Raw genomic sequence first — 25,930 nt, 5'->3', positions numbered from 1 at the left:
TGTGGTATATTCATGCAATTGAATGCTCTCCAGCAATGAGAAATGATGAGTTATTAAAATACACAACAACATAAGAGAGTCTCACAGTGAGTGAGTCTCATAATTCAGACATGAAAGAGTACGCACCATATGACTCCATTGATTTGAAGTTCAAAAAACAGGCAAAGCTAATCTGTAGTGATGAAAGTCAGAATGAGTTTCCTTCAGAGGATTATGTCTGTGAGAAGGTACGAGGGAACTTTCCGGGGTGCTGGAAAAGTTCTATATCTTTTTTTTTCCTTTATTTTTTTATACAGCAGGTTCTTATTAGTCACCCATTTTATACACATCAGTGTATACATGTCAATCCCCAAAGTTCTATATCTTGATCTGAGTCGTGGTTATGCAGGTATATACACATGTAAAAATTCATTGATTTGTGCACGTAAGATGTATGCATTTTATTGTATATAAGTTATTCTTCTGTCTTAAAAGGACACAAAAATTTTAAAAAGAAACTAGGAAGCGTAACCATAACCATTCATACTGACTGACACCTTTGCAGAAAACCCTCAGAAGAAAATGTTGGCAGGAAGGGAAAGGAGGCCCACCAATATCATGGGTCATTCCTCTTCTCTCAGAAAGCCCCCGCGGCCCTCTCCTACAGCACAGGAAATCTCCTCTGTGTCATATTCCCAGTCTTGGAGATGTGTTTGCACTGGAGCCATCCCTGCCCTCTTGTCTGACTCCTAGGTGATCAGTGGTGGACTTTGGTGGTGAGGCAAACAGGAATACAACATCTCTCTGCATTTCATGGGCGTTATCCTGTTAGTAGTCAAATTGCCTACAGATTCACCAGTCAGAATGCCAGGATGCATCAGCCTGGGAATGCCCCCAAGAACTGTCCTGCCAAAGGCAGATTTCCATGGAGCTGACCACCTAAAGAGCTCTGGCTCTTCGTGGAACAAGAAGGCATGGATGGTGCACCCACTGAGCTGGAGACAAAGCGAGGCAAGAAATGGACAAGGGCATTTAGGCTGACAAGGCAGTGGGGCTGAGAAGGCATCAGGGCTGCCTCAGCCCTTTGGGCAATTCTAAGCTTCAAAAAGATCCTCTGAAGGAAATGGTTCAGAGTCAAAGCAGACCGATACTATGGACTTTCTTAAGTTCTGGTACTTTCCAGGGCTGCAGGGTATAAGAAATGACTTGATTGTGATTTGGGCCTGTGGGAGGTGGAGTGGAAGGAAGGGGTGTGACCTTCGACCAGGCAAGAGACTGCTGCATTTTTTTTTTTTTTTAATCTTTGCGGTACGCGGGCCTCTCACTGTTGTGGCCTCTCCCGTTGCGGAGCACAGGTTCCGGACGCGCAGGCTCAGCGGCCATGGCTCACGGGCCCAGCCACTCCGCGGCATATGGGATCTTCCCAGACCGAGGCACAAACCCGTGTCCCCTGCATCGGCAGGCGGACTCTCAACCACTGCGCCACCAGGGAAGCCCCGAGACTGCTGCATTTTATGACACCCGAACACAAAGCCTTTTTTTTCCTTTTCAACCGTATCAGTCTCCATCCTGGGTTCAGGTGGTCCCAGGCCCGGCTTTGGCCCGCGCTGCCCCAGCACTTCCCTGGTCCCCTTAGTCTCCAGTCACCAGAGGGATCCCCCTCTTCCGAAGGCTGCAGGGCTCTAGATGGAACACAGGCTGTGAATCTGTAACAGTTACACATCCTCATTGTGGGCCTTTGTGTACACCCTTGCCCTGGACCCCATACACGTTGGGACTGGGCCCACTGCAAAACCTAATACTGGTTCAGAAGATCCCCTTCAACCTGAAGGAGGCGTTAGGTCATCTTCTTCTCCCATCTCACTACCCATGGCTTACGCCCATATCTACCTTAACCGCAAAGCGGCCGAAGAGAAGGTACTCACCCTCCCTACGTCCTCTTTCTCTTCGCTGCCCCACCCAGAGAAGCCCCAATGTGGTTCCTCCAGAATTTCGGGTATCCGCTGGCATCCCTGCTCAGCAAAGCCTCCTCCTGAGGCCGGCCACCACAGTCAGCCTCCAACTTAAAGATAGTGAGTTTTGGGGGGCATCTGACTGACAAAGACAGATGCTGCTTCTGGCGAAAAGAAAAGAAAATGGTGTATTTCCTTTCCCCAGGAAGCACGACATTCTTCACAAACGTTATTTTCTCATTAGCACTCACAGCCTCCACAGGGAGCCTGATGATATCATGAGTCCTGATTTCACCCATAGAGAAATTGAGCCATACGCCAGTTCTGCCCGTTCTGATTTGATGGCTGGAAAACAGAAGGTCTTTTCCTCTTTTCGGACTAGAATTAGATCTCATTTCCATCAACAAAACACTCAGGAGGATATGGCTCTTCTGCTTTGAACAAGTGTCTTCTTAAACACAGTTTGATGGCTTTGGGGCATGCACATTCTGTCTGGACCTATGAGGGCTTTCAAATGCCATATGGTTGGACCAGACTCTGATTAGTAATGGGTCTGCAGATGTTAGATGAACCTTCTGGAGTGCCCTTAGCAGCCCAACCAAACGCAACATGGGGAATTTTGGTTAAGTGTGAGGGTCCCAAACAGTGGCTTCACTCAACCTAAACAACATTAAGACGTAGCTTTTATGTTCAAGTATACATATCATTTCAAGATTATTTTGTACTCTCTCCCTCTCTTAAAAACTTGCTGAAGTTTAGCCCATTCAGTGCAGGGATGGTAAGGCCCACCTGTGTTTAGGCCGACTGATGGCCAGCATTTCAATAGCTGGTGACTCTGGTCTATATCATGCACAGAGAGAAGAAATCCCTGCAGTTTCCAAAGTGGAAACAAGTGAGCAAAAACAGCAGAAGTATGTTTAGAGACTGGTCCAAAATATCCTATTAGCTGGTAGTTTTTATGGAACGTACAGACATATCAAAGGGAAGATGCATTTCTGCCATCACGGCCCAGCGTATAAGCCAGAGAATATTTGTTTTTCAAAAGGTAGAAAAATCCATGTTTTTACTGAATGAATATTTATGGAGCACTTTCTCTGGGCCAGGCACTAGGACACAAACAATAAGCTGCGGTCCCTGTTATTAGGGCTCCCAGCCTGATAGGAGACAAGCATGGGGAGAAATGGCTCAGGATAATGTGTGCTACGATTAGTGCTGTGGCCACACAGAGAAGAAGGGCTCTTTCAAGTGGGTGGATCTTCACAGAGGACGTGAGGCTCCAGAGTTCTCAGAACTGGGCTGGGGAGAGGGGAGCCAGGGTGGGAAGAACAGCAGATGCAAATGTAGGGAGGGAGACAGCAGACAGTTCAGGAATGCACGCTGATTCTGATGGCTAGAATCGCAAGGCTCGTGAAGGGTGGGGTTGGGAAATCATAAAAGGTGTTATGTGCTGAACCAAGGAGTTCGGAATTTATCCTGAGGCCATCCATTATGGAGCCTGCAGCAGGATAAAAGGTAATAAAAGCGTTCACATGGTCGGGTAATTTTTTTAAAGCCCACTCTATTGGCCCACACTAGAGAATGTATTATGGGAGACAGAGGAAAACTGGTGCTTGATTACCATACAAACATGGGGCCCAGACTTCAAAAACACCCTTGCATTTCCCAGTACAATACAGTGGGATGGTTATAAGGTTAGCCTGGAGCCCGACAGTTTCAGGTTCACGCTTCGGCTGTGCCATGTACTAGCTGTGTGACCTTAGGGAGGTTGCTTAACTTTTCTGATCCTCTGTTTTGTCATCTGTGAAACCAAGATAACAATGGATATTACTATTGAAGAGATGATGCATAGAAAGTGGTCAGCACAGTGTCCTTCATAGAGTCCTCGGTTCATTCTCTCATTCATATATAGGTATATATTTGAATTCCTACTGCGGATCAGACAATGAGGATATGTGGTGAGCAAATCCACTACAGTCCCCACTCCATGTGAATCTTAGAGTCTAAAGGGGGAGGCATGCATTAAACAAAGCTTCCCATAAGTGATTACCTAGCTACATGCCAATTTCAGTGCTATGAAGTTAAGATACAAGGTGCTCTGAGCACATAAAGGGTTGAGGCTGGAGGAGGGGGGTGGATTTAAAGAATCAGCAAAGGCCCTTAAGCTAACACTAAAGGATGAATAGGAGTAACTCAGGCAGGCGTAAGAGGGAGAGCTGTTGAGGCAGAAGGACTAGAGTACAATAGAAAGCTGGTTTGGGGCTTCCCTGGTGGCACAGTGGTTGAGAGTCCGCCTGCCGATGCAGGGGACACGGGTTCGTGCCCCGGTCCGGGAAGATCCCACATGCCGCGGAGCGGCTGGGCCCGTGAGCCATGGCCGCTGAGCCTGCGCGTCCGGAGCCTGTCCTTCGCAACGGGAGAGGCCACAACAGTGAGAGGCCCGCGTACCGCAAAAAAAAAAAAAAAAAAAAAAGCTGGTTTGTTCTGGGATCTGGTGGGGAGCAAGCCTGAAGAGGCAACACTGGGCTTGGATCACAAAGAGCCTTCTAGGCCTCAGTGGGGATGTGAAGTTTTATCCTCTGTGCAGGCTTCCTTTCCTCCCCTCCACCCTCAAAGGGGAGTGACATGGTCCAGTTGGCCTTGACCGTTAGCAGTTCCTTAGCGTGGAGACCTTCAGCAGCTGTCGGGTCTCTGCGAGGCAGGCCTGGCGTGATCCCCCGAGACCGCAGGCCAAGGCACCACTCGGGCTGACTTGGCCGCCCAGGAGAGCACTTGACTGTGTTTTGATCGAATTTCACCGAATTTGCCAAAGCTTTGTCACATGTTTTCTCAGGCACTTGACAAGCCAAGGGCAGGAGAGGACATGCTGTGGGGGATTAGGGGGAGAAAACAGGTGAGCAACACAGGTAATCAGGCCATCTGGGACTCTGGCACTGACCCAGTTTGCTGCTCACAAAACCCAGGAAGAAGTGACAGTTCAGGGCACTCATTATCCAGCGGCTGCCAACGTTGCAGACCTATCTTCCTGACACCCAGTTGGGCAGGAGGCAAGAGCACATCGACAGAACGCAGACTCTCCCCCCTGGAATATCCTGTAACTCCCTTCAGCACTGGGAGAACTCGCCTACCTGTCCCAGCCATCAGCCCCCAAATCTCTCTTCCTAGCAAGGCAAGAAACCCGGACTCAAGCCAGACCTGTTTTTTTTCACATATCAAAGGATAGTACACATGGAAACAAATAGTTTTCTATCCACCTAAGAATCTGCTTTTCTTCTGAGCAACAATCTGGCAGCTATGCTTACAACATAAAAGCTTTAATTTGACCAAACTTCAGGAAAGACTTCCATTTGTAAATTTACAAGGAGGAATTTCAGATTAAGTTGGCCCTTATACCCCTAGATCTCTCGTTTGGGCCAAGTCTGAGAGATTTCCTTCTTTGAGTCACTCCATTTCAGGCACGTGAGCCTGTCACTGCCTGGGCACGGACACCATGTCTGGTAAAGTCACCTCTAATTTAGCGGTTAATGGGTTCAATTTCTTTATTCTATTTACTCTGCCATTTTCTCAAGGAAATATTAGAACTAATTCTTTTCTTCAGAAAGTAGCTCTACTTTGGGTGGGAAGGTGTATGGGGCACTACATTATTTTGGGGGGGGGGGTTGGTTTTGTTTACTTTTACTTTTAATGACTTTTTGGAAGTATAGTGGATTTACAATATTGTGTTAGTTTCAGGTGTACAGCTAAGTGATTCAGTTATACATATGCCTATTCTTTTTCAGATGCGTTTCCCTTATAGGTTATTACAAAATGTTGAGTATAGTTCCCTGTGCTATACAGTAGGTCCTTGTTGGTACATTATTTTAACTTCTTTAGCTGTGCAGTCTCACATGGGCTCCTCCTTGCTTATTCTATAATGGTGGTTGCTAAAGTACGTTCTACCGGCCTTTTTGAGGCTGGGCACAGTGTGCTGGTGGGGAATTCTAATTCTGGCCCTGTCTCTACATGATTCTTTCCAGGCAACACTGCCCAACTTCTTCTCTTAGATGTGTAAGGTCAATTACATCACTTCCCCTCCCTGTGTCTGTTCCCTCATTTATCAAATGAGGGGCTGTAATCATGCATCACTTAGACCCTCTCTAGCTCTAAAAATTTTTTTGAAATCCTGGGATATATCCTTAGCTGTTTGAGTTAATCAATTTTGTAGTCCTGTGGAAACACGGGTCCTACCTATGATAAAGCAGAAATGATATTTTCTCAGGCTATCTCAGTGATTCTCAATGTTGAAACCAATGGGATGGCATTTGGAGATGGAGCTTTTGGGAAGTAATTAGGGTTAGATGAGGGCGGTGCCCACATCATGAGATTAATGTTCTTATTAGAAGAGACACCAGAGGGCTTTCTTCACCACCCTCTCCCCCAAGCACATACCAAGGAAAGGCCATGTGAGGTCACAGCAAGAAGGTTGCCACTTACAAGCCAGGAACAGAGAGCTCTCACAAGAACCTGAATTGGCCCACATCAGACTTCTCAGCCTCCAAACTGTGAGAAGCAAATTTCTATTGTTAAAGCCACCTAGTCTATGGTACTTTTTTCTGGCAGCCTGAGCCAACTAGGACAGCAAGCATTCTCTAGGATAGTCATGGCGCCTGAGCCTTGGATATCTTCATGATGAAAGTCATGGCACTTGAGCCTTGGATATCTTCATGGCACCTGAGCCTTGGATATCTTCATGATGAAAGTCATGGCACCTGAGCCTTGGATATCTTCATGGCACCCGAGCCTTGGATATCTTCATAATGAAAGTCATGGCACCTGAGCCTTGGATATCTTCATGATGAAAGTCATGGCACCTGAGCCTTGGATATCTTCATGGCGCCTGAGCCTGGATATCTCCATGATGAAAGTCATGGTGCCTGAGCCTTGGATATCTTCATGGTGCCTGAGCCTTGGATATCTTCATGAAGACCAACCCTCATGTACTCAGAGCAATATGGAATGTATCATCGAACAGGCAAAGCAGAGGCTTTTAATGCCTTGTCCAAGTGAAGATGAGCAGCGTTGTCCCACAATTTCTATGCATTGCTGTTTGTTAGGAGTCGGAATTATCTGAACGAGACTGCAAAGTACTTTAAATAAGTACTAAATAGGTAGCCACGGGAATGACCACCTCAGTCCTCTTTGGAAGCAGGGAGGGTAGGAGTTATAAAAGTATACGAGTCAGAATTAAACAAGAAAATGGATGTCTCCAGCCACAAAACTAATTCTTGCAGCATGTCATTTTCAGCACTATAATGATTTCCATAGTACAGCTTTTAGCTCCACTGGAAATGACAATGCAGGTGTCACCCTGAATATCATACACTTTAATGGCATCTTGTGTAGTCTCATCCTTTCAGAACCAACTCAAATGTCATCTCTTCTGTGACTTTTCTAAATGTCATTTGAAAATGACTTTGTATATTTTTGCATTCCACAGTCCCCATACAATATTTATTCATCTTTCCTTGGGGCTCCCAATGCAACTTGCTTGTAATTCCATAAGATGCTTATCACATCATATTACAGAAAGTTGTGTGTCCTTTCTGTTCTGTTAGATAGTGAACTCTTTGAGGGTAAGGCCATGGACATAGAAGTTACTCAATAAAAGCTTGAATGAATGAATGAAGTCTTGCTCCTTTGCATATGACTCATTCTTCATTCATCCCAGAATTCCAAACACTCTGACTCAGCTGCCAGACTAAGGCTCTACCTTCATCTGCCCACCTATTATATGATACTATAAACAGTAGTTAAACATTGTCTTTTTTTTTTTGGCCTCAGAATCTTTAATGAGCTATGAGAGTTACCAGGATGCAAAGCCAGTATGCTCTAAGGTCACATATGAAGATTTGATATTTTCATAATATTTGTCCCAACTGTTGTTTTGTCCATATTTCAAAGACCGCTTGACCTATATTCATCCTGAAATTGTTGACACTTCACAGCTCCCAAAAGTCAGCCACAGAAACATGGACTGTTATGTGGCTTAATTTGGGAGGCGTGCCCCCAGTTTACTAGGAGAGTAACTTTCCTGTAGTTTACGGTCTTGACCAACACCTTTAAATAAAATTAAACCAATCAGCTTGGCAGGGGTCAGGTGAAAGCCCATCAGAAATGAACACGCAACATCGCTAAAATGATAAGCCACTGGAAAATACAGTCAGTACACAGAGAACTTTTCAGGATCCCATAGATGGATGGAAACTGTAGCTTTATACACAGATATCATGAATTAGCTAACAAAAGTCCCTCTGTCGTGATACTTACTGATTAAAATGTAACTTCCTCTCAGAAAAAAAAATTAAACCAATCATTTTGATAACAATCCAAGTGTTAAATTCAGTTAAATATTGAGAAAACTCTGTTTTCAGGTTAAATTCTATAGCACAATTTTCCATCAGCTACTGAGTCTGTCATGCAGATGAATGAAGAAGTGAGCAGATCTTATCCCAAATGCTTACATCCCTCTGCATTCCTCTTTTCTCCCTTCCTCTGTGTGAAAATCTGGCCCATTTTTTTTTCCCTTATGAATCTTGATCATGTTTGGCTGTTACCTATATGCTACCCCCAAGGAAATCTCCTCAGAGTTTGGAGAGTTAAATAGTTGAAGACCTAACAAGACATCAGGCATCAGTGTATGTTGTGGTGGAAGGACAGAGGTTGACATTTTAAGCAAGTTTCCTGCCTTCAAATAACACCAGGTAGGCAGCCAGCCCCCCGGCAGCTATGATGGATGTGGCCATACTAAGTGATGTGTTGAAGGGAGTAGAGAAATACTGGGGTATTGTTTTAAATAAAGTTCCTAAGTTAATTCATTTTTCCATGCTCCCTCTTTACCTCTCTCCTTATCTCCCTTACTCTCTCCTTTCCTCTCTCCTTCCTTCCTCCCTCCCTCCCTCTCTTCCTTCCTTCCTTCCCCCCTTCCTTCCTCCTTTCCTCAAGTACTTATTGAGCAATTATGATGACCTAGGCACTCTTCTAGGCTTGGAGGAAACAGCAATAAATAAGACCAGGTCCCTGTACCCTTATGGAGCTTACATTCTGGTAGAAGAGAGGTAAATTAGGCAAATAAATAATATGTAGTTTCAAGAAGAAACTATTTTATTTATTTTATGAAAAATAAAAATGAGCAAAGGGTGTGACAGTTTCTCAAAAAATTAAACATAAAATTACCATATGAACCACCAATTCCACTTTTGAGTGTATAGACCCCAAACAATTGAAAGCATGGTCTCAGACAGATATTTGTGCACACATATTCAGAGCAGCATAATTCACAATAGGCAAAAGATGGAAGAAACCCAAGTGGCCATCAGTGGATGAATGGATAAACAAAATGTGGTGTATACATACAATGGAATATTATTTCGCCTTAGAAAGCAAGGAAATTCTGGCATGTGCTGTAACATGGATGAACCTTGACAATATTTTGCTAATAAGTGAAATAAGTCAGAAACAAAAGGGCACATATTGTATGATTCTATTTATATGAGGTACCTAAAGCAGTCATATTCATAGAGATAGAAAGTAGAATAGTGGTTTCCAGGAGCCGAGGAAAGGGAAGAATAGAGAGTTATCGTTTAATGGGTACAGGATTTCAGTTTGGGAAGATGAAAAAGTTCTGGAGATGGATGGTGGTGATGGTTGAACAATAGTGAAAAGGTACTTAGGGCCAATGAACTGTACACTTAAAAATGGTTAAAATGTTATGTATATTTTAACAATCAAAAAATCTTTTAAAAAATAAGCAAGGGGAAGGAGTAGGAATGACTTTGGTTAGGACTGTCTGGGGAAGGCTCCTCTGGGGAGGAGCTGACATTTGAGTAGAGATCAACTAGAATGATGAGAGAACATGGGATGATGACATAGGGGAGTAGTTTTGGATTTTGTTCTAAGCACAACCTTGGGAAGGTTTTGGTCAGTTAATCTGATTTGCCACTTTAAAATATTATACTGGCTGCCATGTGAAAAGTAGACTGAAAGGAAGAAATCTGGAAGCTAGAAGACCAATTAAGAGACTGTGGCAGGGCTTCCCTGGTGGCGCAGTGGTTGAGAGTCCACCTGCCGATGCAGGGGACACGGGTTCGTGCCCCGGTCCGGGAGGATCCCACGTGCCGCGGAGCGGCTGGGCCCGTGAGCCATGGCCGCTGAGCCTGCGCGTCCGGAGCCTGTGCTCCGCAACGGGAGAGGCCACAACAGTGAGAGGCCTGCGTACCGCAAAAAAAAAAAAACAAAAAAAAACCAGACTGTGGCAGTTGTCTAGACAAGTGACTGGTGGCTCAGGTGATGTTGAGATAATAAGGGAGGTGATGAGCAGAGATTGGATCGGGCTATCTTTTTAAGGTAGAGTCATCATGATTTGCTGATGGATTGGATGGAGGAGGGGCAGTGAGGGAAAGAGATGCATTAAGGATATCTGGGTTTTCAACTGAGCAACTGATAGGTCTTGCCATCCACTGAGATGGAAATGACTAGAGGAAAAGCTAGTTGGGGAATGGTAAGGGGTGTGGAGAGGCAATCAAGAGATGTGTTACATAAAAAGTGAAATCATAAACTCAGGGTCTAGCAGAGCGCTAGTACATAGAAGCCATTTATTAAATACTTGAATGAATGAATGAATGAATGAATGAATGAATGAAACTGGGTAAATGGAGGTAGGGAGGAATGAAGAAAGGAAACTAACTCTAAATTTTACAAAATATGAAAGAGAATATTTGGCGAAATGACATGATGGTAAAGACACCAGGCTAGAATTTGGGAGAACTAGGTTCGAGTCTAAGAAAATATTTCCAAACTTCAGATTCCTTCTTCCTCTCAGCTTTTAATCTGGGACCTCCCCCTTTACTCCTCCACAGGAAATGTGCTCATAGCTTTATTCACCCCGGTGGACAAGCCCATAACCCTTGCATCCCTGTACAAGGTTGCGGAGCTCACAACCCTAACAGGGAGCAACCAATCAGTGAGCTCCTACGGCAGGGAACAGCCAATCAATGAGCTCCTCTGACAGGGACGAGCCAATCAGTGAGTGGTTGGCTTTGCACTCACCAACCATGCCTTTTCCCCACACCCATCACACAGGCTGGGCATCCCCGCAAGCGTTGTGCAACAGCTCCCTCGACTGTCCAGACGAATTCTCATAAAATCAGTTCCGCAGAGTGTCTCGGTTTTTAAGGGCCTGGTTTTCAGCAAGCAGAAGACAAGGTTAGTTCATGCTGTGTACTGGCTTAACTTGTGTTGACCGATCCACTAATTGCTCCTGCAGAGCCTTCAGGCTGGTTCCTACTGATAGTCACCAAGGGAGGAGAGAGCAACAGTGGGAAGAAAGTATTTTTAAAGTCACCTTCACAATTACAGAGGCACAGTGTAAAATGAGAAAGACGTGAAAATACTGTAAAACGGCCTCGCCGCGCAGGTTTTCACACATTAACCACCTTTGTACTGGCTCTTCTACAGGACTGAGGCTACAGAGCGCGTCTGAATCAGCCCTCTCGCCTGTTTCTCTTCCGGCAAAGAGCAGCCCACCAACGGCCTTCTCTCCGCAAAGCCCTCCCGCCTCCCCTACCGGTGGAACACCCACCAACTCGGTTCTCCCAGATACAGCATCGGCCTGGACATCTCCATCTGCCAAGAACGTCTCCACAGAGCCCAGAGAAGAGGAACCCACCAGCCCAGCCTCCAACTGGGAGGGCACAGACACAGACGCCTCACCAACAAGCGGTGGGGTCCACTTAACACCCACGCTCGAGGAACACACTTCAGACACTCCCGAGGCCAGGGTGGCAGCTACAGGGTCGCAGCCCCCCGTTGAGTCTCCCGCACTCACCTCCCCTCAAGCGCCAGCCTCATCACCTTCACCCCCATCAACCTCACCACCAGAGGAGGTTCCCTCTGCCTCTGTGAGCACCAACCATAACTCCGCTGAGGCCAGCACCAAGCCCACAGGAGCTCTAACCACATCAGAGCCCCCAGCGGAGGAGCACATCTCTGGCCACATAGCCACTTCACATGCCCCCGCCGAGCCAGTGCCCACCGAGACCACGGCCCAAGCAACTGTGCCCCCCAGAGTGACCTGTATGCTGATAGACACGGGGACCACCACTGCCCCGCCCGGGGTGATCATGCAGGAAGTGGAGCATGCGCTAAGTTCAGGTGAGTCTCTGGCTAGAGCACGTGGCCTTGATGACACTGAGGTGCTAAGAATGCCATTCAGCTAACCAAACACAGTGGATTAGGTTTGAATTTTGGAGTGCAACACCTAGCAGAATTATAATTCGTAAGAATTTCCACAAGTGCAAACTTTACTTTTAGTCTCTTAATAATTTCCCCGCGATAGTTCATTAATTGTGGCCAATCTTTATAATTTGTCTTCACATATGTCTTCATGTATGTAAACCAATGAGACTGGTTAAGCAAAGGCTTTGGGTTGAGCTTCCTAGGTTTCAGTTCTGGCTCCTGACCTTGGGCAAATTACTTCATCAGGGTGCCCTTATTTTTCCTCATCTGTAAAATAGGGATAAAGAAAGCTGTATCATACATGGTTCTTGTGGAGATTAAATGAAATGACATATAAAGTGCCTAGAATAGTTCCCGGAAGAGAGTAAGTACTCAGGAAATGTCAGTTGTTATTATGATTTTGCTCGATGTATTAATGCAGTGTTTACCTCATGGAAACAGTCAAAGAAAGTAGGGCCGGGGGTGGAGAGAATGTGCTTATTCTTTAGAGTCACTGATATATTTCATGGGAAAGACAACAACTTTTGTGGAATGTCACGTTTGTTTTTATTCTCCCAGCAGCCCTGTAAAGTTAGTATTATTTTTATCTTGATTTTGCAGTCTTGGAAATTATGATAGAGAGAGATTTAGGGTCTTTTCTGAGGTCACATGCATCTGACATTGAGGTGAAGTCTGGAAACTTCAGGGCATTGGGCAGGAAAAGGCCTTAGTAGGAACATTTGGCCTCTTGATTAAGAAGCAGTGAGGTGAGAGCAGCCAGCAGATGAAGGGGAAAATGGAGCTTTAGGCCGTGCCTAAGTCGTCTTGCCAGGGGCCATGGACTCAGAGGGGAGTATTTGGGACTGAGCCACACAGCACCAGCTGGGGTCAAAGAAATGGCTGTGACTGAGGAGAAATTAACATCTTTTAACAAATAATTGATAAACAACCATTAGGAATGGAAACTCTGGTAAACAGTGGAGGTGGGGAGAAACAGAGCTCAGATTAACAAGACATAACTCCTCATGGAAGAGCTCACAGTTTACTAAGGGATAAGGTCCCAAAGAATTGCAAATTCTTATTTCAAAGGCCCAGTGTATATCAGTGAGAGTCCCAACAAGAGAGAGAGATGCAATCAAACTGGGCTAAAGGAATGAATTACAAAGGTACAGCTGGTGGTGTATAAGAAAACCACAGGGGATCATAATTGCAGAGCTGTCATGAGTCAGACCTAGGAGGAGAGAATAGTAACCAGAACCCAGAAGGAGGGTCTTGTAGAATAGACCACCCTGGGAGGAGTCGGGACTCTTGGGGGAGGGGCACAACTAACTCAAGGTTAACCTCTGGGAGTGAAGGGAATCTATACTCTGCCCTCCCTCTCCCCCCCTACTCTGATATGCAGCCAGAAGCCAAGGACAAGGAAGCCCATTGTGGTGCAGACAGTTCAGCCTCCTGGAGGGCAAGTCAGAGAGCAAAGTGGAGAAAGGTGGAGAGTGGATCTGCAGAGGCAAAAGGAGGGAATCCGGCACTCGCAGTCCAAACATAGCTTCCTCTGCGTAGCCCCGTCCCCATTAGCGCCCTGTTTGTACCTCCGGCCAGTACTTAGCACGCTGTGTTTAGATGTGTACTTTCTGTCTTTACTTTCTGCCACATCCCCACTTTCTGTCTGATACTTTCCATGCTGCCAGCATGCAGGGAATATCTCAAGAATGGACTCGGTACCTGGAGGAGAGTGGGTGTTGACTTAGGGTCCTCAGGTCTGTCCCTAACAAAGCTGCCATCCAAGAACAGGCTTGAGGCAGTGGCCCCATCTCTTCCCTTTCCTAGTTCAGACCTCACGACCACCTGCACTACTTTTTCAGTTTTCTAACTGGTTTCCCTTCCTCCTCCCTTTGCCCCCTCCAGGATACCGTAGACATGGTGGATCAATATACCGAGCACAAATTCTGAGCTTGGCATGCAAGAGACTCCCTAATGTGGCGTAACCTACTACTTTTTCCAAGTCCCTCAGTTTCATGGGCTAGATTATCCAAGACAGCCCTGTTCCACTGTTCTGGCTTGTGTTTTCGACCGTGTGTCTTGATTTCCTCAACTCAAAGCCAGCAGGGCTAAGAGACACAAAATTAGTGACAGAGCTGGGTCATGAACCAGAACTTTATAGTTCTAGGGAATATGGCCCCCAGTAAGAACTCCAGGGTAAATGAATGAAGGAAAGATTGCTTGACTTGAGAGGAAGGTGTGACAGGTCAGAGGGAGATCACTGAGCATGGCCAGTGTACATTTCATAGACCCAAGGGGATTCATCCCTTATGATCTGTTAAATCAAAGAATATTTATTGTGTATCCACCAGGACCCGGTGCTTGATGCAAAGAAGTGTTAATAAGCGTAAGACCTGTCCTCTGAGATTTTACAGTTTAAGTAAAAAGAAAGGACACAAGTAACTCTTAACACCACTCAGTTTCTGATCTGAGAATGAACCAGGGTGGGTGGGAGGATCTTTGAGCAGATGTGATACAAGCTATTCATTTCAAGGGTGAAGAAATTGCGTCCCAGAAGTTTGGAGTGACTCACCCAAGGTTACACCGCCCAGTGGTAAAGCTGGGCCCAGAGCCCAAATCCTTTAAACCACCGTTGGGTCTTCTTTAAGCACCAGCATTGCCGCACTGCTCCACCATCAGCCCAGCAGACTAGGCAGCACCCTGTGGCACTGTGCTCACAGGTGACTGTCTGCAGATGTTTTTGTTTTAGAGACTCTTGTGCTGCTTTCATAGTGGCAGTAATCATACTGCACTTTTGTTGAGCATGTTGTCTTCTTCTGTATGAGTTCACATAGCATATTTCTATAATCCAAGGACTTGTCCATTCAACAAGTATCCAGACATAGTCACCAATAAATAATTCAAAAACAAGGTAAATGTTATGGGAGTTAGATTTGACTGGCGGGATTAGGGAAGGTTTCATGATAGAGGGAGCACGTGAACTGAGTTGTAGGAGATGAAGGGAATTGCGGCCCGAGGAGAAGACAGGGCAAGGGGAGATTCAGGCACCTGTGTGCTGCACATACCTGGGTGCAGAATCCAGCCGGCAGTTGCAAGCACAGAAATTGCTCTGGTCGGGGTATCTGGTACCCTCTATACTGCCAGCTCTGAGGGTTAATTCAGAGTCCTGGCATACCCGACCTAGCAGCAGCATTTGACACGGATGGTCACTGCCCTCATTTTGAAGCACTGTTTCCACTTGACCTCCAGGACAGTCTCTCTTGGTTCGTCACACTGCTCCTTCTCCGTGTCTGTCGCCTTACTTCACCCCCTCACCTTCCTACACTGGAGCACCCCAGGGCCAACACTGTCTTCCTCTCCTGCAGCTCTCCACACACACGCTCTCCTCTTCTCCCCACACTCACTCCTGAGATTACCTCATCACATCTCGTGACTTAAACCAAATGTAAAATAGATAACTAGTGGGAAGCAGCCGCATAGCACAGGGAGATCAGCTCGGTGCTTTGTGACCACCTAGAGGGGTGGGAGGGAGGGAGACGCAAGAGGGAAGAGATACGGGAACATATGTATATGTATAACTGATTCATTTTGTTATAAAGCAGAAACTAACACACCATTGTAAAGCAGTTATACTCCAATAAAGATGTAAAAAAAAAACAAAATAAATTTTAAAAAAAAATAAAGAAAAAAAAAATGCCACCCACATGCTGATAGCCCGGAGATGTAAAATTCTGTCCCTGTTTTGTTTCATTGAACTAAAAACATGTCGACACCCAGCTGTCAGCTAACTCATGGTCTCCACTTGGGTGGCTCTTAGGCATTTCAGATGTCATACGGATCAGATGAATTACTGATTTCCTCACCCCTCCGTCCAGTCCTCCCTCAGAAACTGTGGGATAATCCTAGACTTCTTTCATCTCTCACATACGCTGCATCTGGTCCCTCAGAACCCAGTTTCCTCTCACCCCTCGGTCCTCTCTCACCTGTGGGACTTTAATACCCCCGTAACTGATCTCACTACTCACCACACCCTTGCCGGAGCGACCCTTTTCAAAACCCAGGACAGATCCTGTCCCTCCTCAGCTCTAACACTCCATGTGCTTGCCCTTCTGAATCAGAGTAAAAGCTGAAGTCTGCGTCATGCCTGCGGTGCTCAGCACACTCGGAACCCGCCCTGCCTCAGTGCTCTCACCTGCTCCCACTTTCACCAGCAAACACACTGCAATCTTACGGCTTCTTGAACAGACCGCAGACACTCTTGCCCCAGGGCCTTTGCACTTACCATTCCCTCTGCCTGAAACATTTTCCTGCTGGGTCTTCAGTGGCTCGCTCCTTGTCATCAGGAAGGACTTTGTTCAGCTGTCATCCCCTCAGGAGCCTTTCCTCATACCCCTCTCTGAAACAGTAATCGCATCCATCGCCATGGATCCCTTTATCCTGCTTTACTTTCCTTTTAATCACTTACCACTTGCTGACATTATCTCATTTATTTGCTGAGTAGGTGTCTGCTTTCTGCCACTAGACTGTCAGCTCCATGAAAGCAAGGACGTTGCTCACAAACAACGAGGATGTAGGTTACATCCCCAACCCCTGAGACAGAGCCTGACACATGGTAGACTTGAAATGAGACACTTGTTGGATAAATGTATGAAAGAGGCAATCAGCCAGTACCAGGGAAGCTGTTTAATCTCTCTGAGCCTTGGTCTTCTCACCAATAAAATGGGATAAGGGTAGTCTCCAAATGATGGGGTCATTAAAAAGTTTAGTTGAGATAAGAAACTAAATACCCCTGTAACTGATCTCACTACTCACCACACCCTCACCAGAGAGACCTGGCGAGGGTCTATGTACAGCATAGTGGCTGTTGAGCTATGACTCTGTTGATGTCTATGCTTGTTGTTTTACTATTATTTACCAGTATCAGCAGCAGCATCATTATTGTTGTTATTTTGTTGTTGTGATTGCTATTATCATTGTTACTGTGTTTATCATAATGAAGACTGCCCATCATCTTCAACGAACTCTTATTGAGCTCTCACTGTGAGTCAGGCATCTGGCTAGACAGTGAGGATTTGGCCATGAATGAGACGATCGCCACCCTTGTGGCGTTTACAGTGTCGCGTGTACCCAGCATGGCAAGTAGCCTGTGGATCCCAGGATGGATCCCAGGATGTGTGGAGGAAGACATTGCAGGAGAAGCCGGAAGGAAGATTTCAGGACAAGTGTTAGAGGACCCTGAGTAACAGGATGAGGCAACTTACTTTACTTGACAAGCCATTGATAGTCACCAAAGGCTTTTGATCAGAGGCAGAACATGTTCAGAATTATACTTAAGAATATTCAACTGGCAGGAATCCATGTACGTAAACTGCAGGGAGTTCAGGACTGGTAACACGTAGACCGGTTTATACCTGGTTTCCGGTTGGCCGTTGTCACTGACAGACCATGTCATTTAGCTGCTCTGACTTTAAGCTTTCTTCATTATAAACTGAACACAAGAGAGACAATCTTCCAGGGGTTTTGTTGTTGTTGTTGGCTTATCATACCACAAAAGTTGTTTACTAGAATTATCCAAGGCAGAAGGAATGAGATTCACATTCATATGAGGCTTACTGAGAATATACGTGTTCTAAGAACTGGGCTCGTGACTCGCACAGGTAACCCTCCATCTAATCTTCAGAACATTCCAGCGAGGTGAGCTGGATGGTGTATCTCTGCTGTAGGTGACAAAACAGGCACAGAGAGGTTTAGTGACTTAAGTCCTCACTTGAGTGACCAGGCCAGGATTCAAATTCAGTTCTCCTGAGTGACCCGAAGTCAGGTCTTCCTTCCACTGAACCCATCCTAGCTGAAAAGTTGGGAAGGACCTACGGCCTCCAGACCTGCTGTGGACATGAACCACATGGGATGTTGTCAAACGCCCAGGGCTGCCAGCTGGGCCTGAGGGGTGGAGCTTCCCGATGGGAGGAGAAGCAGGTGGTAGCCGCAGCCATCCAAAAGCAGCTGTGCAGAAGAAACGAGTTTTCATTTTCGTTTTTCAGTTTTTGTTTTGCTTTTAAAGGAAAAGAGAGAGAGATGTGATGTGTTAAATATGGATCGTCTGGGTTATTAAATCAGCGCTCTTCAAGGGTGGAAGCTATGACTACAGTGTGTTTGTGACGTCCTGAACTGAACTGAATGGTGCTGTGTGAATGCTTAAGGGATAAACTGATACTGCACACCAAGTTATACTCGAATCGTCCCCAATTCCTACATATGCAAACTTTAAAATTATAGTCACTCGGCTTGTTGCAGACTGGGTATTCTCTTTTGTCTGTAAAATCCAAGTGGCCCCTGGTCTTACGCTGTCCTATGCTTTCCATTACAAAGAGAAGGACTCATAATTGTGAAAATGGGTGAAGGCCTTTGAACTTTAATTTGCTAGTCTGACTCCAGATTTATTCAGTACGAACTGTGCTAATAAATACCCTGAAAGAAAGGACACCAGGCAGGCACAGATATCTAATCCCCTCTGCATCCATACCTGCAAGGGACTTTCAGCTGTCAAAACACCTCCTTATTCCAGACCAACTCTTAGGATAAATATAGATTTGAAAAATGAATTAACTCCTAGAAAAGGGGGAAGAATCATTTTTAAAGTATACATAGAAAGATTTTAGGAGTAAAAAAATATATATGTATTGTAAGTAATACAATAGTAAGTTAATGACCATTATATTTCGATGATCTATTCAAAATATATTAAAGGGGGAAATGAGGATTTAACAAAAAAATGTAAAAGAGCATTAAACATTTATTGATCAGATTCTTCCAGATTGCCCAAAATATATCAGAAAGCAATAATCCTAAAAAATATTGTATCTATCCTAGACTCAGTTTTACAAATATTAAATCATGACATGCCCAGGCCTGGCCTCTAACAGTGAATGGTGCCAACATCTTTTAGTCCAATCCTCCTTCCTTCTCTGTGTTCTTTCCATCACCGAGAACTGTTGGTTTGAACTCTTAGTAGGTCCCAAATTCACCCACTTCTCTTCACTCTCATTCTCATGTCAAAGCTCCCATAATCCCACCACATCTCTCTTTTCCCATCATGCTGGCTCCTATCTTTGGTCCACGTGGACTGCAAGGCTGACAAGAGTATGGATTATAAATCCTCACTCACATTTTTTCTTTTGTGCCCAATTCTTTAAACTTAAGCTAAACCTCTAAGCTTGCTTACAGCAAGTAAACCCCCATAAGGAGCTCCAACTGTCAGATAATATTTCAGGTAAAAAAAATATTCTAAATTCTTGTCTCTACTACTTTTATTTCTCCTTTGGTTTACTTTTACTGCCTAAATCTTAATCTGGTTTTAAAATATTTCCAAAATATCCTTTGAAAAATATATGGCAAGGTAATAAAATCAGCTAGTTACCATTGGTATTGTTATCTAGTAGCAATGCAACTCCATCGCATACTTTGTCTCACCTTTCATTACATTTAGAGACTTTGTCTCCATGGAACACTTTCTTTTTTTCTGCTTCAAATATTTTCACTAGTCACATATGACTAAAGTGATTTTGGAAATACTTCACTGAGAAAGTGGAATTTAGCTTGTAAGCACAGCTGCTGATATCATAAATGAATCTATGGCTTGTTGGCTCACTGGGAAAACTGGTTGGAATATTCCCGATTCCATATCCAGACTGAACTTACTGTAATCTGACTCAGAAGAGCATGTCTTTTTTTGTTCAAAATAATAACAGGAAAGTGAGACCAGATCAGCACTAACCGATTGTCTTCCTCAGAAAAGGTGCTAGAACATCCCCCCTGAAGTGGGTTGAGTCAGGAGTATTGCGTGAGGAGAACACATAATGGATACTAGGTTGATATTGTCCTCGGTATGCCTTGTTCTCTGGTCCTGGGAAAGAAAAATATCGGCCAGTAAGAGACAGAGTTTTATTTAACAGTATCTTGCTTTTATCATCAGACCCACAGGCCTTCAGGGATAGAACACGGGCTCAAAATTTAAGGTGAACTTAGGTTAAAGTCATAAAATCTCAGTAAGTCCATGAAAGGGGCCATCAAAAACACTTTGCCATATTTGTTTGGTGAAATTATGGCATCATTTCAAAGCCAGGCCCTAGGAGGGTAAGAGTGTTACTTGTAGTATGAACTTTGGCATCAGACTGCCTGGTTCAGATCTCACCAATGCCATTTACTGGATGGATGACCTGGCAAGTTTATTCATCACTGAGTGTCACATTTTCCTCATCTGTAAAATGAGGGTAATAATAGTACTATAATTGCCTTATAGGATTCTTTTTAGAGTTAAATGAGACAAGTATATAAAGAGTCCCTTACATAGCACTAAATAAATGTTGGCTGCTCTTATTATTACAGTCGGGTCCCTAATTCTCAGTGTGGTTACCAGCAAGAGTTTGACTCTTCTAGACTTTGTGTTTTGTTAACTTGAAAAAATAAAATGTTTGTGACAACACTTCAAGACTCCCAAAAGGATTATTACTGTAAAGATTAGGTAATCAAGATCCATTTTAGCACCTGCCTATAACACAATACAGAAAAGGATAATCCAAAAAGTGTGAAAGAGAAAAGTAACTATGTTCACATTGGAAATAGTAGCACTTTCATGAAACTTGGAAAATCCAAAGCTAAGGGTTGAAGAGTGCATACAACTAGAGATTTCTAGCTGGGAGAAAATAAATCATGGAGGAGGGAGGATACAAAAGCTGAGCTTACAGGATTTTGCCCAGGCTCCACTTGCACCTGAGGGTGGGGAATTAAGAGCTGGAGGTTGCCTTCTTTCCCTAACTGGCATCAAAGTTTGGAAATTATTTTCTTTCCAAAGTTTTTAACTCTAAAACCTTGGGATCCTGAGTCTGGGAGAAATTAAAGCTTGGTAAATAAAATACAGTCTCCAAAAGCAGGTTCCTACCTTGCCTAGGTGATTAATTACATGGAGGCAAAGCTAAATTAACTAATGATTCTGGAGAGATCCCCAAGTCCTTGGGCTGCAGGAATTATAGTGTCACTGCCCTTTGTCAAGATGTTGAGACAGGTGACCTGAAACTGACTCTCTGCTCCCTAGCGAGAGTCATTTTTCCATGATAAAAAATGATAAACTTGCACACTGCAAGTTTATCATCGCAAACAGGGTTAGGACTCTGTCTTGGGCCCTAAGAAGTTCCTCCCTTCCTTCTTGCCGTGTCCTTGGAACCAAGAAAATGCCAGCATGGAAGGCCTTACTTGCCAAGGCTGATGAGCCTCAAAGGGGTCTGAGCCTTCACCTGCAGACTAGATGAGTCTCAAAAACGGCATATACCAATTTTTCTGGTTTATTTTCCCCTTCAGTATTGTTTTATCTGTGGTCATGTTTCATTTTCATCACTGGAATACTGAAGAGATAGAGGAAATACTAAAGAGAACAACCAAAAAACCTTCTTTTTCTGTCTTCATGCAGGTAAATGGCACCTGCGATACATGATTCTCCCCTCTCTGTGGGGAATTTGCAAAGGGATGACTTCAGAGTTGAGATCCCCAACTTGGCCCCTTAAGTTGAAAGTCAGAGGCTACAAAAGACTGACTTCTCAGCCTACACATACCTCCTCCTTCCCACTGCCACACGGCTAGTTGTTCCAGTATCTTTTTTTTTTTTTTTTTGCAGTACGCGGGCCTCTCACTGTTGTGGCCTCTCCCGTTGCGGAGCACAGGCTCCGTATGCGCAGGCTCAGCGGCCATGGCTCACGGGCCCAGCCGCTCCGCGGCATGTGGGATACTCCCGGACCAGGGCACGAACTCGCGTCCCCTGCATTGGCAGGCGGACTCTCAACCACTGCGCCACCAGGGAAGCCCTCCAGTATCTTTTTGATACTCTCAAGGCTAATTGCATTAAAGATACTCCGATAGCAGAGAGATGTCAGGATTTCTTTCCCTCTTTCTGATTTGACTCCTGAATAGAAATATCTTTGTCCTTCAGTCAAAGGATTTGGTGACCTAACATGATACTGCTCACCCACTCACACTATAGATCAGAATTTTCACAAGGGGAGAAGGAGACTTCTCCTCATCCAGGACAAACAGTAGAGGGGATTCTCTGATCTTTTTTTTAAATGATTCCCCAGAAATCTCTCCAACATGTCCATCTCCCAGGATGTCCCTCCATCCCTCAAGAGGTCTAGGGTAGGTCTGACTCAGAGCTGAGATCCCCATTCATGTCAAGGTAACTTTGAAAGAGTTATGATATAAGGTAACTTTGAAAGAGTTATGATAGGCTTATAAAGCCAGGCACTGTGACTCTGCCCTGCAGGAAAGAATGAGAAGCAGAAACTGACACGAAGCATGTTTAGGGACAGTTATCAGGGCTTAGTTAGCATCACGGTCTTAGAAATACAGTCTCTGTTCATGTCTGCACTGCCACCCCGGGGGTTGGGTAAGTCAGGACAGCTGTCCCTTCTATGCCACATTTCCCCTGTTTTGGCCTCCACCAAGAAGCAGTATTCATGAAGCTGCCACATTCCCTAAAGTAGTGACAGGTGTTGACACTGGCCCTGATGACCCCGACTCTCTGCCCTCCATTCTTCCTGGCCTCCTCCAGGGGATCTGAGGGCTGTGATCTACCCCCAATCCAGCATCTCACCCCGAGTTTCTTTGTGAAAATTTGGTTCGTGGGAGCAGTGTTCCCAAAAGTATGATTTAAGTCCCTACACAGGTAGTATGCAAGAGGATGAACCTTTTTCATTCTAATAAATCTATGTTTTTGTTTCAGTATGAATTTGAAAAAAAACTAAAATAACACATCAAACTCATGATTTCATAGCTATCATTGCTTAGGGTGTGGCTATATGTAGTCAGTATCTAAAGAAAAATAATTTAATTAAAAGACAGATATTAGGGCTTCCCTGGTGGCACAGTGGTTGAGAGTCCGCCTGCCGATGCAGGGGACACAGTTTCGTGCCCTGGTCCGGGAAGATCGCACATGCCACAGAGCGGCTGGGCCCGTGAGCCATGGCCGCTGAGCCTGCGCGTCCAGAGCCTGTGCTCCACAACGGGAGAGGCCACAGCAGTGAGAGGCCCACATACCGCAAAAAAAAAAAAAAAAAAAAAAAGGACAGATATTAAGAAAATAATAGTATCAGTGATGTGGACATGGCAAAAATCATGAGAGTGGTATAGAGATGTTTGAATTTTGAAAACATTGTCGTGACATAGAGGATGGGGTCTTGTCTTTGTTTATTGCCTCAGCTATCAGTGGCTTAAGGCTTTTACTTGGGATAAGACCAAGAGGTAGAAAATTTAAAAGAAGGCAAACCAGGAATTCAAAGGTATCTAGTCCCAGCTCTGCCACTGATGGAGTCTGATCTCAGCCAAATCTCTTAATTTCTATGTTATCATCTGTAAAATGAAGGGGTTAGAGGCAATGAACCTTCTTAATTTCCTTTCAACAGTAAAATTACATTATTCCATTGGTCATGATCAGGCTGGAAGCAAAACTTGAGCTTGAGATCCGCAATCATTTCGAATACTAGGGCTGGCTCCGATCTTTTCTGGATTCAAGTTTCTTCCTGGCTTCAGAGTTTTTATGGATAAGAGATGCCCAGAGACTGAGACTTTTGTAATGCACTTCATGATGGACAAAGCATTTTAAATACACTGTTTAATTTGTAAAAGCACTCTGAGAGGAAGCAAGCGATTCATCAAAGTTGGGCACGTAGTAAACAATAAACATCAGTTGTGTGAATGATTGAACGAATTCTCACTTTACAGGTAGAGATAGGGACACAAATGAGGCCATAGAGGCGCAAAGGAGTAAAGCGACTTGCCCAAGACTGTTCAGCTAGTGCATGTATAAAGCCAGTCTTCACGCCAGGTCTTCTGGTCACAGAAAGTAGAGAAGCATAAGTTTGGGGAATCCAGCCTCAGAGGTTGAATCCCATTTCTGCATACTAACCAGTTGAATAGATTTTTGTTAACTGCTTTTGCTAAACTCCTAAGTGGAGATACCTACCCCGCTCTGCCTAGCTCAATGCCTGGCACAGGGAACTGCAGTAAAGGATGGCTGCTGAGACTTTTATGACCACGATTGTTTTTCTTAATGCTTTTATTACTGTTCTTGGCACAATACTAGAGCTGTCCCCTGAGAAATGTTGTTAAGCCAAGACTGAATTCAGTCTTTAAGGAGAGTCTGTTAATAGCATACAGATGTTGGGGTCACCCCTGTTTCGGGAAGAATTCTTACTCTCCGTGGGCTCCTTTTGGTCTGGAGAGCACTGAGTGAGAGGAGTGCTCCCTGACGTGATGTTGATGGGAAGCTGCTGTGTGGACATCAGCTTGTCAGGATGCTATAGGGAAAGGGGATGAGGGGCACTGTTTGCTATTCTTAGAAACCCAGCCTAGTTTACATTACAGGTGTCAAAGGAGAGCTGGGGTTGGGCGACCTAAACAGGTAGTTATAAAAAATTCCAGGTGGGAACGAGGCTTCATTTGTGTTGGGAAAGATTGTGATTGTAAGTGAAGTAAGGAAATTTTAAAACCATGGTAACCAGGAACTGTGCCGACTTGTGTGCCCCGTTTGGCATTGATTACAAACCTGTGCTCCCTGCATCCTTCAAGTACAGCTATGTGCCTGCAGGAGAGAGAAATGAAGAAAAAAGAAACACACACTTGCTTGGGTGAATGCAAATCTTTTATTATCTCAACAGAGATTTGTGTTTCTAGTATACATTTTTAACTATATGCTACACAAGTAGGTAAAATGCTTTTAGACAAAAGTAAAGCCAGTCCCCGAACCAGGGCTTCTGATGACAGGAAGTGGAAAAGTATAAATATCAGGGATCCTGCCCAGAGTTTGAATCCCAAGTCTGCCCACTGACCAATCCTGCAAACTAACTAGCTTTTAAGAAATAGTATAAACATGAAGTAAAAGATTCCAATTGTGGTCATATTTGACTAATTTTAATAAAGTTTACCTCTGCCACTGTGTGAAGAAATGATTAAGCAGTACTTTAATGATTTAAAGATTTGAGGGGATGGGGCAGCAGAGAGAAGGACTAACACGGAGACAAACTTGGATCGTGCTAATTAAAAACAGTTCTGTATTGGGCTTCCCTGGTGGCACAGTGGTTGAGAGTCCGCCTGCCGATGCAGGGGACACGGGTTCGTGCCCCGGTCCGGGAAGATCCCGCATGCCGCGGAGCGGCTGGGCCCGTGAGCCATGGCCGCTGAGCCTGCGCGTCCGGAGCCTGTTCTCCGCAACTGGAGAGGCCACAGCAGTGAGAGACCCACGTACCGCAAAAAAAAAAACAGTTCTGTATCATATTTGCATGCAAGCTGTATGCCTTATAAAGGAGTTTTAATTTTGCATCATAACTACTTATAAAGTTCAGTTTAACAAATAGCTACACTTTCAGAAGAATCAGTTATTTTATTCTTTTTCTTTTTAATGTCCTTTATTTTTTAATTTCTTTTAACACCTTTACAATTGCTTTACAATGGTGTGTTAGTTTTTCTATAACAAAGTGAATCAGCTCTACATATACATATATCCCCATATCCCCTCCCTCTTGCGTCTCCCTCCCACCCTCCCTATCCCACCCCTCTAGGTGGTCACAAAGCACCCAGCTGATCTCCCTGTGCTATGCAGCTGCTTCCCACTAGCTATCTATTTTACATTTGGTAGTGTATATATGTCCATGCCACTCTCTCACTTTGTCCCAGCTTACCCTTCCCCCCAACCCGTGTCCTAAAGTCCA

General features: G+C 44.8%; 1 protein-coding gene across 1 annotated transcript in view; it reads left to right on the top strand.

Annotated features, from left to right (window-relative positions):
* PARM1 (prostate androgen-regulated mucin-like protein 1) overlaps nucleotides 1-25,930 on the top strand; it is a 96,397-nt gene that overhangs the window by 52,608 nt on the left and 17,859 nt on the right. Inside the window, exon 2 of the mRNA XM_029235638.1 lies at nucleotides 11,421-12,116. Within this exon, the coding sequence (XP_029091471.1) occupies nucleotides 11,421-12,116 (696 nt within the window). The remainder of the gene's footprint in view (nucleotides 1-11,420; nucleotides 12,117-25,930) is intronic.

This window comes from Monodon monoceros, unplaced genomic scaffold, assembly GCF_005190385.1.
Source record: "Monodon monoceros isolate NGI ecotype Baffin Bay Population unplaced genomic scaffold, NGI_Narwhal_1 Super_Scaffold_20, whole genome shotgun sequence".
Lineage (NCBI taxonomy): Eukaryota > Metazoa > Chordata > Mammalia > Artiodactyla > Monodontidae > Monodon > Monodon monoceros.
This window is presented reverse-complemented; position numbering and strand designations above follow the sequence as displayed.